The 12,478-nt window shown below is 35.5% G+C and overlaps 1 protein-coding gene across 8 annotated transcripts in view; it reads left to right on the top strand.

The window, feature by feature from the left end:
• Positions 1-12,478, top strand: part of Dmd (dystrophin) — a 2,092,376-nt gene that overhangs the window by 1,533,396 nt on the left and 546,502 nt on the right. For all 8 annotated transcript variants that reach the window (XM_059250112.1, XM_059250109.1, XM_059250111.1 and 5 more), the window contains one exon: positions 9,986-10,197. In XM_059250112.1, coding sequence (XP_059106095.1) covers positions 9,986-10,197 — 212 coding nt within the window. The remainder of the gene's footprint in view (positions 1-9,985; positions 10,198-12,478) is intronic.

The raw sequence follows: 12,478 nt of genomic DNA on the forward strand, positions 1-12,478 counted from the left end.
TTTATGTATATGTATATGTATATGTATATGTATATAAATGTTGCTGTGATCCAAGCCATCGTTTAAGCAGCACTGTGTATAAACCACTGTTCTGTGTAAGAGAAATACAAGATTTACCAGGTGGGTGGGAGGGAAAGGAAAAACTATGGAGTATGTTGATTGTTTGATTCTTGTCATTTTCTTTTACACAATAGAAGTAAATATGTTCTAGACTGAGATTAAAGATAGAGAAAGGATTGAAATACAGTAGCTGCCATCACGAGAAATAGAAAGACTAGAAAATAGAGCAGGTAGATGGGAGGCAGGGGGAGGGAACTGGAAAAGAGGAAGGAGGGGAAACTGTGGTAGGTATGTAAAATAAAAGAAAAAAATGTTAATTAAATTTTAAAAAGAAAAGAAAATAGAGTGTAAGAATGGATCCGCCTATGGGACAGAGGGGCATCTCAATCTGAAGAGAAAGAGGTGAGGAAGAACACATATATATGATTTTCTATTTTAGTGAGAGTTTGTGTTCAGTAATTATATTTCCTTTATTTTTATTGTTTAACTTGAATGGAGAATTTGTGAAGTATTCACGTAACAATGATAGTGAGCTCACATCACTTTTCTGGTATCATTTGACTTTGTTCACTCTTTAAAAAAAGTTTGAGAGTAGGGTATACAAATGAAATTATGTGTGCATTAAGGGAGAAAAAATTCTATTAATGAATGCATAAACTTTGTGCAAATTTGCAGTGATGGATAGGTGCTGTTATGTACATTGCATGTGTCTGGCATGTTAATAAATCTGTGGTGCTGGAATTGTAATGGGACTCTAACTGTGCTGCAGTGAAGTCTTTCTATACCTTTTTAGTCTGCCAACATTTTATTTGCTATATTTGAAACCTAATTAGGCAATCACTGGGTTATTGGACAGATGGATTATCCAACAATACACTCTGTTTATAACAAATCTAGATAGTTTCTTTTCTGTGACTTAAATGTGACCTAGGAAAATAAACTGAAATATTTTAATTATTATATTAATCAGCTTTCTGCCACTGCAATAAATTCTGGAGAAAGGTTGTCTTTTGGCAGTTCAAGTGCATAATTGGGTAGGCCTCTTTGTGTTTTTGTGTCTAGTGAAGCACACCATGGCAAGAAACACATAGACACAAAGCTTCTCATCATCTCGTGGTCAGGAAGAAAAGGACAGTGGAAGGAGGATCTACAGTCCTTTTCTAGGGCTCATCATCAATTATCCAAAGCCTGGGTCATGCCTGTTAAAGATTTCTAGACCCCCTTAACAGTGTCAAGCTGGAGATGAAGCATTTAATACATGGGTATTTGCAAGTACTTATAAGTTTCTTCCCCCAACTTCAGGCTTTCGTGTAAACTAAAAGTCTCCCAATTTTGAAAATCATTTTTCATAATGAGAAATTTCATATGATTAATAAGCAGAATAGGACAATAAACCTTCATTAGAAGACTTACTCATTATCTTCTTGATAGGACTATTTACCATGCTTTAAAAATTATCACCCATTCTTTTCTAGCATGTTGATTGGAAAATGAAGAGACCAGCCTGTAGTCTATGTTTAGCTCCACTCCATGCACACAAGGTGCAATTTTAAACAAAACATTTTGCCAGTGTATTCATATAAATCCTGTTTAATATCTTTTCAACTTGCTTTTTCTGAAGCAAGTATTTTTTTAACATTGGAAAGAGGTGCTGGCAAATTCTACAACTGGCTACGTAGTATGCTGCTTTGCTGTGGAAGAACATTTTACTTAACAATTCAATACTTTGAAATGTTTTAAAAGGGAAAGCAAACTGAAAGCATTGCAATGATTATCCAAGAACCCATCATTTAGAATCCAGAGCCTGTTTCTTTTTTCTCACTTTATCTCTTTGTTTACCCACAATGCTTATTATTTTCTGATACATTCTAAAATAATTCTGTGATATAAATTCACTTTTTCCTTAAATACAACATATATTTCTTTATCTAGAGGTCATTATTCAATGACATCTATTTTGTCTATGCTAGCTTTTGTTTAGCATACATCTAAGTATTCCATTTGATGAGGTTTGATGAATAAAACATACCTATGTGGTATATGCCTCTATCAAGATACACAGAGAAAAACACCATCAATCCAGAAAAGGACAACAGTTTTTAAGGTTGGCTTAAACTTACTTTATCTGACTTTCCACAAGACTGAGTATGTGACCATAGGATTCCCAAGGTGAAACATGAGTAATGACCATCTAGGGAAATAATATGGCTTTTAATGTGCTGTTTGCACATGAAATCACAGTGTTGGCTAAATTCTTCACAGTCCTCAATCTCTGACAGAAGCATCAAGAGGCATGCATGTCACAGCTTGTTACAGTTAGAAAGAGCCCCGGGGCAATCTGCTTGCTCCTTGTTTCATCAAAATTTAAGAAGCCTGGAGAAAAATTATATAAGTAGATAATTGCCCATCTTCACCCCTATAATTGAGGGCAAGTTAGGGACATGATATTGATAATAAATTGTAACCATTATTTCTTTCAGCTTTGTAGATTACTGATCTTTTTTGTTATTACCACTATATTACAATATACTTAGTATACAAATAACAGTAAATTAATGAAGATTTCCATGTTCCAAACAAATGTTAAATGTTTGGTTGATATTCTGAACATTTTTAATTAAATCATTTATTTTGTTTCTATCTTTTGTGGATTTAAATGTTTGGTTATCCCCATAACGTAGATATTTGGAGATATGAGGAAAAGCAGATAGTCTACTTAATAATAGTGACTAGGACTTCATCATGTCCCCATGATTTCCTTTTCTTTAGTTTCTGATATATTATAGCATGGACATTTTGCACTTTATTTTCACTGCAACCACATTCCTCCTCTCTTCTTCCTAAAAGGAATAAATCCACTCTTATTCCAGCTATGTGGTTATCATATGTGCCTCCTCCTCTTCTTCATGAATTTGTGTTGAGATTTCATTTTCCAGAGCTTACATATTGATAGATTGTCCACAAAATCACATCTAATTGCTTCTTGGAAACCATAGGGACATACATCAATATTATTTATAATTTTGGTTGATACCATTTTGACTTGGTCTTAGTTCCTTTGAAGTTTTTGAAGGTCAAACATTATATAGCTTGCTATAGCTGTATCTAGCACAGTACAAGAATACAGGAATGGTGATTGTTTTTTGTTTTATTCCCCCAGGAGACAGTCTGTGAGTCCCCATGTTTTCCTAACCACAACAAGATTGTTCAGAGTTCATTGTCTTGACTGTAGTTGGGATGATTTTTCTTTCTATCTCCTCACAGTTGAGCATATCTGTTCTCTTTACTTGCTCATGTGAACTCAGATTTCCCTCCAGTGTAAATGTTGAAGCTTGGCATTTTCAACTTGGAATACTTGAATCCTCTGTGAAATCATTAAGATCCACAGTGTATACCACTAGCAGATCAAGGATGTATGCTAAAAACTAAATTTGTTGTTTAGTCTTTCCCGTGTAGAAAAGCAGCCTAACATGGTCCATTATGCTTATGTCCATCACCAAGTTTATTCATCACTATAAACTTGTACCTAGCCAGCTGTTAATTGTTTTACTTCTGCAGTTGAGAAAGCTAAAGTTTGTCTAGGAAATTAACTTTTTCAATTAATATTTTCTGTTGTATTACAAAACTAGTGCTTTAATCAGGACACACTAAAAATCAAGGTTACTTTCTAAAATTCAAAAGCACCAACTCCTAATTCTCAGGCTATAACCAGTGCTGAAATTGCTATTCTTTGTTCAGTAGCACTGTATGTTCAAAACAGCAATCGTTTCTTTTTTAAAAAAAAATAACAGTCCTTCCTGGGAAAGATGTAGGGAATATATTTCAGCCAAGAATGTGTATCGATAATCAAACATAGCTCTTTAAAAACTTGAAGTGAAGAATTGGTTAGTACTTAATCAACTGAACTGTTCCTTTTTCTGCAATATTGTGATTCTTAGCATGATTACTGGGTTTCCAATTTGACACTTCTAGAGACCTGTAAATCAGCACACATGCTGTGTCCCAGTCTGTCATCTTGTGTCGTAGCTTTGGTTATTTACTTCCCTTCATTATCCAACATCTATTTACTGTGTAAATCAGTTGAGGAGCTTTCTGCAATGGACCTCTATGAGAAAAAAAATGTGTATCTCTGAGTTGCTTTTCAATTACAAACATGCACAGATTGTCTGGGTTTATGTGCATATATTTTATTATTATTTCACTTTTGTATGTCAGTGGAATCTGATGTAAATGTAAATCTAATAGTATGGGCTCTACTGACCAAGTGCACTGTCATAATACATCTTTGATCAATCAATCTCATGGGGAAAATGTTGCAAGTGTGATAAAATTCTGTAATTTGAATTGATGCCCATTATGGACAGTTCCTAGGTCTGCATGCTGTCCAGCTACAACACTGAACCATTTCCAAGATAACAGCTTCACATTGATGATCTTTAGATTGTATGCCTTCTTTCTTTTTTATTTCTCAATTTATTTATTTATTTACTTTACATTCTGATGCATTTTCCCCTCCCTTCTCTTCTCCCAGTCCCTCCCCCAACCCCAATCCTCTCCTCCTCCATTTCTATTCAGAAAAGGTCTGGATGGATATCAACAAAACAGAGCATATCAAGTTGCAGTAAGACTAAATAACTCCCTCTTGTATTAAGGCTGAGAAAGGCAACCCAATATGAGGAATAAGATCCCAAAAGCCAGCAAAAGAGTAAAAAACAGTCCCTACTCCCACTGTTATGAGTCCCACAAGAAGACCAAGTTATACAACTGTAATATGTGTTCAGAGGACCTAAGTAAGTCCCATGCAGACTCCCTGGTCATTGGTTCAGTCTCTTTGAGCTCCTGTGAGCCCAGTTTAATTTATCTGTGTTTTCTCTTGTTATGTTCTTGACACCTTTGGCTCCTACAATCCTTCCTCCCTCTCTTCAGCAGGATTCCTTGACCTTGGCTTAATGCTTGACTGTGGGTATTCATCTGTTTCCATCAATTACTGGATGAAGCCTCTCTGATGACAGTTGGGCTGGGCACCAATCTATGAGCATAGCAGAATATCATTAGGCATAACTACATTGACTTTCTTCTTCAGTCGTATTTGGCTCTGTACTATGTCTCTGGGCCATCCAGCCTATGGGTTCTGGTGCTCCAGGCAATGTCAACGATGTGTTCACTCTCATGGCATGGGTCTGAGGCTTGATTGGCCAGTCCTACAATCTCTGTGCCACCCTTACTACAGCACATCCTGTAGGCAGGAAAGATTGAATGTAATGTGGCTAAGTTGGTGTTCCAAATCCTCCACTGGAAGTCTTGTGTGGTCACAGGAGATAGTCATTTCAGTCTATGTATCCCTTATTGCTTGGAATCTTAGCTGAGGTCCTCCTTGTACATTCCTGGGAGTTTCCCTTGTACCAGGTTTCTACCTCTCCCCCAAATGACTCTCCCTTTCTAGTTGTCTCTTTCAGTACTCTCCCCATCTAAAACATAGTAGATACTCACTTATAAGTGGAAAGTAGCTTTAAAATAAAGGTTAATGGTGCTGTAATCCACAGACCGAGAGAGATTAGGTAATAAGTAGGGCTCAAGGGGGGAGGTGCTCAGATCTCCCTGGGAAAGGGAAATAGAAGAGATTTCATGGGTGGATTGGGGTCATGTAGGGATAGGAACATGAGGGATCAGATTTTATGCCTTCTTTCATCTCTTGACAAAATGAAATATCTGTAATGCTTATAAACCTCTCTGCGTATGGGTGGCAGGGTCTTCCATGGTGATTACTGTCAATTCATCAACTGCATTGCCCAGCTTTTTTACCCAATAGGTAAACAACTAATTACTCAATATTCTAGTCTGTGGTGGAGAATCTATTCTAGTTCACTGTCCAGTAAATATTTTTAAAATATTCTCCTTTTTAGTACTGAGGATCAGGCTAAGAGCTCCTGTATGATAGGCAAGCTTTTGGCCACTGAGCAGCATCTGCAGGCATCTAAATGCTAAATTATGTTGTAAGTTTAGCAAACTGATCTATATAATACATATTGCACCAATTTTCAAAAAGATGAACATCTAAATTATATATATAATAAGTTAAATAATGCTTCAATTTCAATATATAATGAAAATTGCACTTAGCATAAACATCTAAATTGGTTAACTGTCACAAACTGAATATGCCCGTGTAAATATGGCACAAATCTAGAAACAGAGTATTATGAGAATCCTGTCAGAGCCCTTCATATGTATTATAGTAACTACCAATCGAACAAGGGCAACCACGATCCTGAGTTCTAAAATCTTCTACTTTTTTTCCTGAGTTTTTGTCTTACATTTAATCAAACAGTGTTTCAATATATACTCAATTGTAACTGACCTTTGCACCCCTCGATATTATATATTTGAGATCTATCCATATTGTTGCAAATATATACAAAGCCCTCACTCCTCCATATATACCACAAAATCATAGACAGATAGATGGATAATGAATGGATAGATAGATAGACAGACAGACAAAAAGACAGACAGATAGATAGATAGATAGATAGATAGATAGATAGATAGATAGATAGACAGACAGAAAGACATAGGTATAACACGAATCTTAGAAGGTCTTATTAATAAAAAAAAAAAAAACAGAGCCAGATATTGGGGTGAAAACTGAGCGATCAGAGGAATAGAACAAGCCAAGACACATGTTCCTACCGCTAGGAAATCCTCAGCCCAAAAGATAGCTACTTCCTATATATTCATACCTATATACCTTTCTATGACCTGCCATCTTACTTCCTCTTCCTGCCCAGCTATATCATTTCCTTTTTCTGTCTAGCTACATCACTTCCTGTCTGTCTGTGCAGACCACCAGGCCTCTATGGTTAACTAGCACTGGGATTAAAGGCATATGCCACTATGCCTGGCTCTGTTCCCAGTGTGGCCTTGAGCTCACAGAGATCCAGATGAATCCTTGCCTCCCAAATGCTAGGATTAAAAGTGTGTGCTCCCATTGCCTGACCTCTATGTTTAATATAGTGGTTGGCTTTTTCCTCTTATCCCCAGATAAGCTCTATTGGGGTGCACAAATAAAATATTACCACACATAGGTAGATGGAAATTTGTTTATACTGGTTTTTTTGGTTTTTTGTTTTGTTTTGTTTTGTTTTGTTTTGTTTTTGTTTTTTGTTTTTCGAGACAGGGTTTCTCTGTGTAGCTTTGCGCCTTTCCTGGAACTCACTTGGTAGCCCAGGCCAGCCTCAAACTCACAGAGATCCGCCTGCCTCTGCCTCCCAAGTGCTGGGATTAAAGGCGTGAGCCACCACCGCCCGGCTTGTTTATACTGTTTTAAGAGGAGTGGAAAGTATGAGTCTTTGGGTAAATATAAATAAATATGCATTTCTTTTGACTGTATATATGGAAACAGAATTATAAGTCAAATAGTATTTTGAATATACTTGACAAATTGACGAGTTCTCTAGGGTCTTATGAGTCCTTTTGTAAAGGTAATACTCTCTCCATAATTTCTGTTCTGTGAAATGAATTCTCATGTATGTTCATTGTTTCACAGTGAGTCATGCTTCTTCTTCCTTTCTGGTATTCATCTAATTGTATTTAGTTAGTAATAATAATACACTATTTGTGCTTATTACCTTTTAGATTTTAATATGGGTATAAATTTTAAAATGCCTCTAAAATAACATTATTTTATGGAAACAATTTTATATATTACTTTATCAATGATTGGATTAAAAACAGGCAAAAAGGTATAGTAATTTATTCTTTATACCTGAAATTAATTTTAAAATGTTGGAGAAAAGTGGTTTATCAATGACTTTTACCCCACAGGATTCTTCAGCTCACCATATATTTTAGTCTAAGGACTTTATATCTATAAAAAAACTGTAGAAATGATGCGTGAAAATATAGTCTTACAAATTAGAACAAAAGAAACCAAGCCCACCAAACATTTATTTACATGAGATAGAGATTATGGGTGTGAATGAAGACAATAAAATAGGAGTTATAGCCATTATTGAAAGGACATAAAGTTGAAACATAAAAGACAATGATTATTTTTCAATAAGAATGACTCAAGATTTGGAGAAAGGGTTGAATTTTTCTTTCCTTTTAAAAAAGTTATTAACATTTGTTTGTTTGCGTGTACATACATATCTGTGGGGGTACATATATGTTTGTGTGTATGAAGGATACATGCACCATGCAGCACATGTAGAGGCTAAAGAAACAACTTTCTGCCATGTAAATTCTGGAGTTGGAACTCTGATCATCAGGCTTGGAAGCATGTGCCTTTACCCAATGAGCCATCTTGCAACCAGCTAGTTTATTTTTTCTTTTAGTGAATATAGTAGTACTAATTTGGCCTATGTTTCTCAAAAAAGAAACCTTGAAATGACAGAGGAAAATGTGGTTTATTTGTAAGATGATCAAAGGAATTGCCTGAAGGGGAATGGAATAGAGATAGGGAAAGGAAATAAACTATAAGAGTCAGTTATTATGGAGGCTATTGTTAGTCATAGTGCAGTTGTTCAACATTACTGAGGGAACTCGAGGGGTATAGTGAAAAAAATTCTCATAGTTTTTACCCTCAAGCAACAGGACATAGATCAAGGAGTAATGTTCTTCCAACTCTTATCTGTCAGTGCCATAATACTGTTAGTTATGCCTTAATTGTTCCTGCAAATCTAGTCAGCCTAAAATAAGTCCTTCATGCTTTGTAGTACAGCAAGTGCTTGCTAATGTGCACGTAAGGAAAGTACCAAAGATATATAAATTGGTTACTGCCAGCATCTATTACAAACTCTATCCTTGTTTTGAGGTATCCATTGTGTTGAATGAGAGGTAGAAAGTTAAAGATATAAATCATAGTAGTATATGATAAGTGTCTATGGTTGCACAAAGGATGATCAGGAGAACACTTTATCCATAATAATTATATTTGAATATGCAGTTAGTAGCAAAGATGTACTTAGAAGGAAAAATGTATATATCTTAAACCATATATATATACCATATATATATATATATATATATATATATATATATATATATATATAATCTGCTAACAGATCCTCTGGCATAATTAGGTCCTTATATACATCCTTTGGAATATCTATTTTATTGGCAAAATCATAATAAAAATAATTGGAACAGGAAAAAGCAAAGATACTGTGCCAAAAATGTCTTACTATGTATAAGAGTTATGAAATCATGTCTTCTGAATACCGTTCCATTCCATTTTTGGTGAGGTTTTGCTCTATGGGCTTTGGAAGCTTATTATGTAAAATCTCCTTCACAGTGACATAAGCATCAAGTTTATTTGTCCAAATACCCTTGACAAATAGATCATTAAATAGATCATTAAAGAAGATCATTGTCTTCTCTTATTTTTTCTCATTTGAGCATGAAGACCAGAGAACAACCTCAAGAGTCAGTATGCAGGAATTTCCCACCATTTTGTGAAACAAGGAAACAAGGTCTCTCTTATAATTAAAATGTCACCAAGTAGTATAGACTAGCTCACCCAATGATCTCTGGGAAATTGTCTGTCTCTGTTTCCCACCTTGACTCTGACTTCAGGACATCCAAACTCAGATTCATACACTCACAAGTCAAATGCATAAGTAATAGAGTCGAGCCCTTTAGTACCTTTCCAAGAGATAATTCTTTTTTTTTTTTTTGGTAATAGAGACTAATATTAAAGTTATAGTTCTACACATAACACCATAATTCTAGTTTACTTTCATGATGATAATTTAATAGAAAATCAAATTTTCCAAATGAAAATGGAAGTAATTTATTAATTATCATACTCATGGCACCTTGAATATTATAATGAGAAATTAAAATATTAAATGAAGATTTTATGATAAATTTCAACTGTCTTCTCTAGAGTAGTATTTACTATTTATTTTTCCTTTTATGCCAGTTGAAAGAATTCAGAATCAGTGGGATGAGGTACAGGAACACCTTCAGAACCGGAGACAGCAGTTGAATGAAATGTTAAAGGATTCAACGCAGTGGCTAGAAACGAAGGAAAAAGCTGAACAGGTCATCGGACAGGCCAGAGCCAAGCTTGACTCATGGAAAGAGGGTCCTCACACGGTGGATGAAATCCAAAAGAAGATCACAGAAACCAAGGTAAGTGTCCAATATCATTTTAAAAAGAAAACAATTCTTATAGCAAATAAAATCACGCCATGGATTAGAAGTTAATGTGTTTAATGGAAAATTACATTTAAAAAATGATTAGTGGAATTTGTTTATTTGTTTGCTTTCTTGCTTTTAAGACAAAGTCTCAAACTCAAAAGCATCCTTCAAGATGGGATTACAGGTTAATGCCACCACATCTACGTGCTCAAAATTTTGAGACATAATAGAGGTTAGAGGAAAACTGATAGCCTGTTACAACTTTAAAGTTAATTTTAATCTTATAGTTTGCACATGGTGTGTTAGTTTTTGTTTTGCTTTGTTGAAACAGGCTCTTAAGTAGCCTATTCTTGCCTCCCTTCCTGATCCTCCAAACTGCACCTCCAGGGGGGCTTAAATTACAGGCATGTGCCATGCCACCAAGCTAAATTTCTACTGCAGATTGAACTAAACACTTCCTGAATGCCAGGCAAGCACTCTATTAAGTGAGCTATTTCCCACCCATGGGCTGTGTTTTACACTGAAACGTTCTTTTAAGAGCATTTCAAAAATGATATTGCATACCACACTTCTGTGATATTATGAAGTTAAAGTAACATTTGCCACCAATAATTCCCTAGAAAAAGTAATAAATCTATCCCTTCCCCACGCCTTACCTTACAGAGAGCTCTAATTGGAGAAGGGAATGAGTGGGTATCAGAGATGGCATAAAGGGAACATGTACTCTCACTTTCTTTTCCCATTCTCTGACGTTAGCACAGCATTGTCTATGCCGCCTATTCTTTCTCTTTTTCCTCTCAAAATAGTAGAAATACCTTTCTACTTGATACTTCAGTACTCTCTAGGCTAAAAGAAAATGGCAAAGGAATAAAGTGTATTAATTGTATCAAGTACCATGCATGATGCTTTACATGTGTTTGATATTTTCAAATGTTGTATTTATAGGCCATCTGAGGCATTAAATGCTAAGCAGTAGATACTGTTAAGAGATTTTAAGCAATGAAATAATACAGTTGTGATTGTGATTGAGTACTAAACTGAAAACTCTCTACTTTTTTTTTTAACCTGGCAGAAAAGACTTTCTAGTAAATAAGGATATGAATCTGACATGAGTTATATCATATAAGAAGAAAAGCCATATAATTTTCTTAGATACTGTTTTTTTTATTTCTAAAATATCTCATTTCCAAAGCAATCTGTTTATATTATATTAAGTTCATTGAGAAATAAACCTTAAAATATCAACAGCATAATACAATGAATGAAATTAATAGCAATTTATTTGATACTGATATATCTTATAAGCTCTATCCAAATGGTTACTTGGGGATAATCTTTTCCAGGTTTTAAACTATTTTGTTAAACATATGCTTACTCTAAGGCCACTGAGAATGTGTTTATTCAGTCCATGGAATTTTATAGCCAGGCCTAGGAATTCTACCATGTCTCATTGACCAGAACGTTTTCCCAGTTAATTTCAGGGAGACTAAACGGAATTAATAAACTTTTAGCCAATTGTCATCGTAGCCACATTGTTAAAGGATCTAAGCTGCTGTGAAGATAAGATCTTCACATATACCCAGAATTATATAAGACCATGTAGGATGTTAAGACTCATCATTACCTCTGTCATTAGTAATTACCTGGCACAGATGCATCAGTAATGTCTAGTAATTATTTTCCTAATTCCTAGACTATTTGAAATGCAATACACATGGTTAATTTTGAATGATCATTTCTATTTTATTTTTCTTTCATATATTACATTCTGACTGCAGTTTTTACTTCCTCAATCCTCACAGTTCCCCTCCCCAACTCCCTCTCTCCCCCAGATCTACTCCTCTATTTCCCTTCAGAAAAGGGCAGGCCTCCCAGAAAAATTAGCAAACATAGCATATTATGTTGCCATAAGAATAGGCACATCCCCTCATATTAAGGCTGGATGAGGCAACTCAGTAGGAAAAAAGGGTCTCAAACGCAGGCAAAAGAGTCAACTCCTACTGTTAAGTGTCCCACAGGAACACCAAGCTACACAACCATAATATATATGCAGAGGACCTAGGTCAGCCACAGTCAGGTTCCCTGGTTCTCAGTTCAGGCTCTGTGAGCCCCTGTGACCCCTGTGAACCATTTTCCTGTGGTGCTCTTGACTCCTCTGGATCCTACAATCCTTCTTCCTCCTTCTCTGCTGGGTTCTGTGAACTCTGCCTAATGTTTGGATACAGGTCTCTGTATCTGTTCCCATCAGTTGCTCTCTGATGATGATTATGCT

The sequence above is a fragment of the Peromyscus eremicus genome, chromosome X (genome assembly GCF_949786415.1).
Source record: "Peromyscus eremicus chromosome X, PerEre_H2_v1, whole genome shotgun sequence".
Classification (NCBI taxonomy): domain Eukaryota; kingdom Metazoa; phylum Chordata; class Mammalia; order Rodentia; family Cricetidae; genus Peromyscus; species Peromyscus eremicus.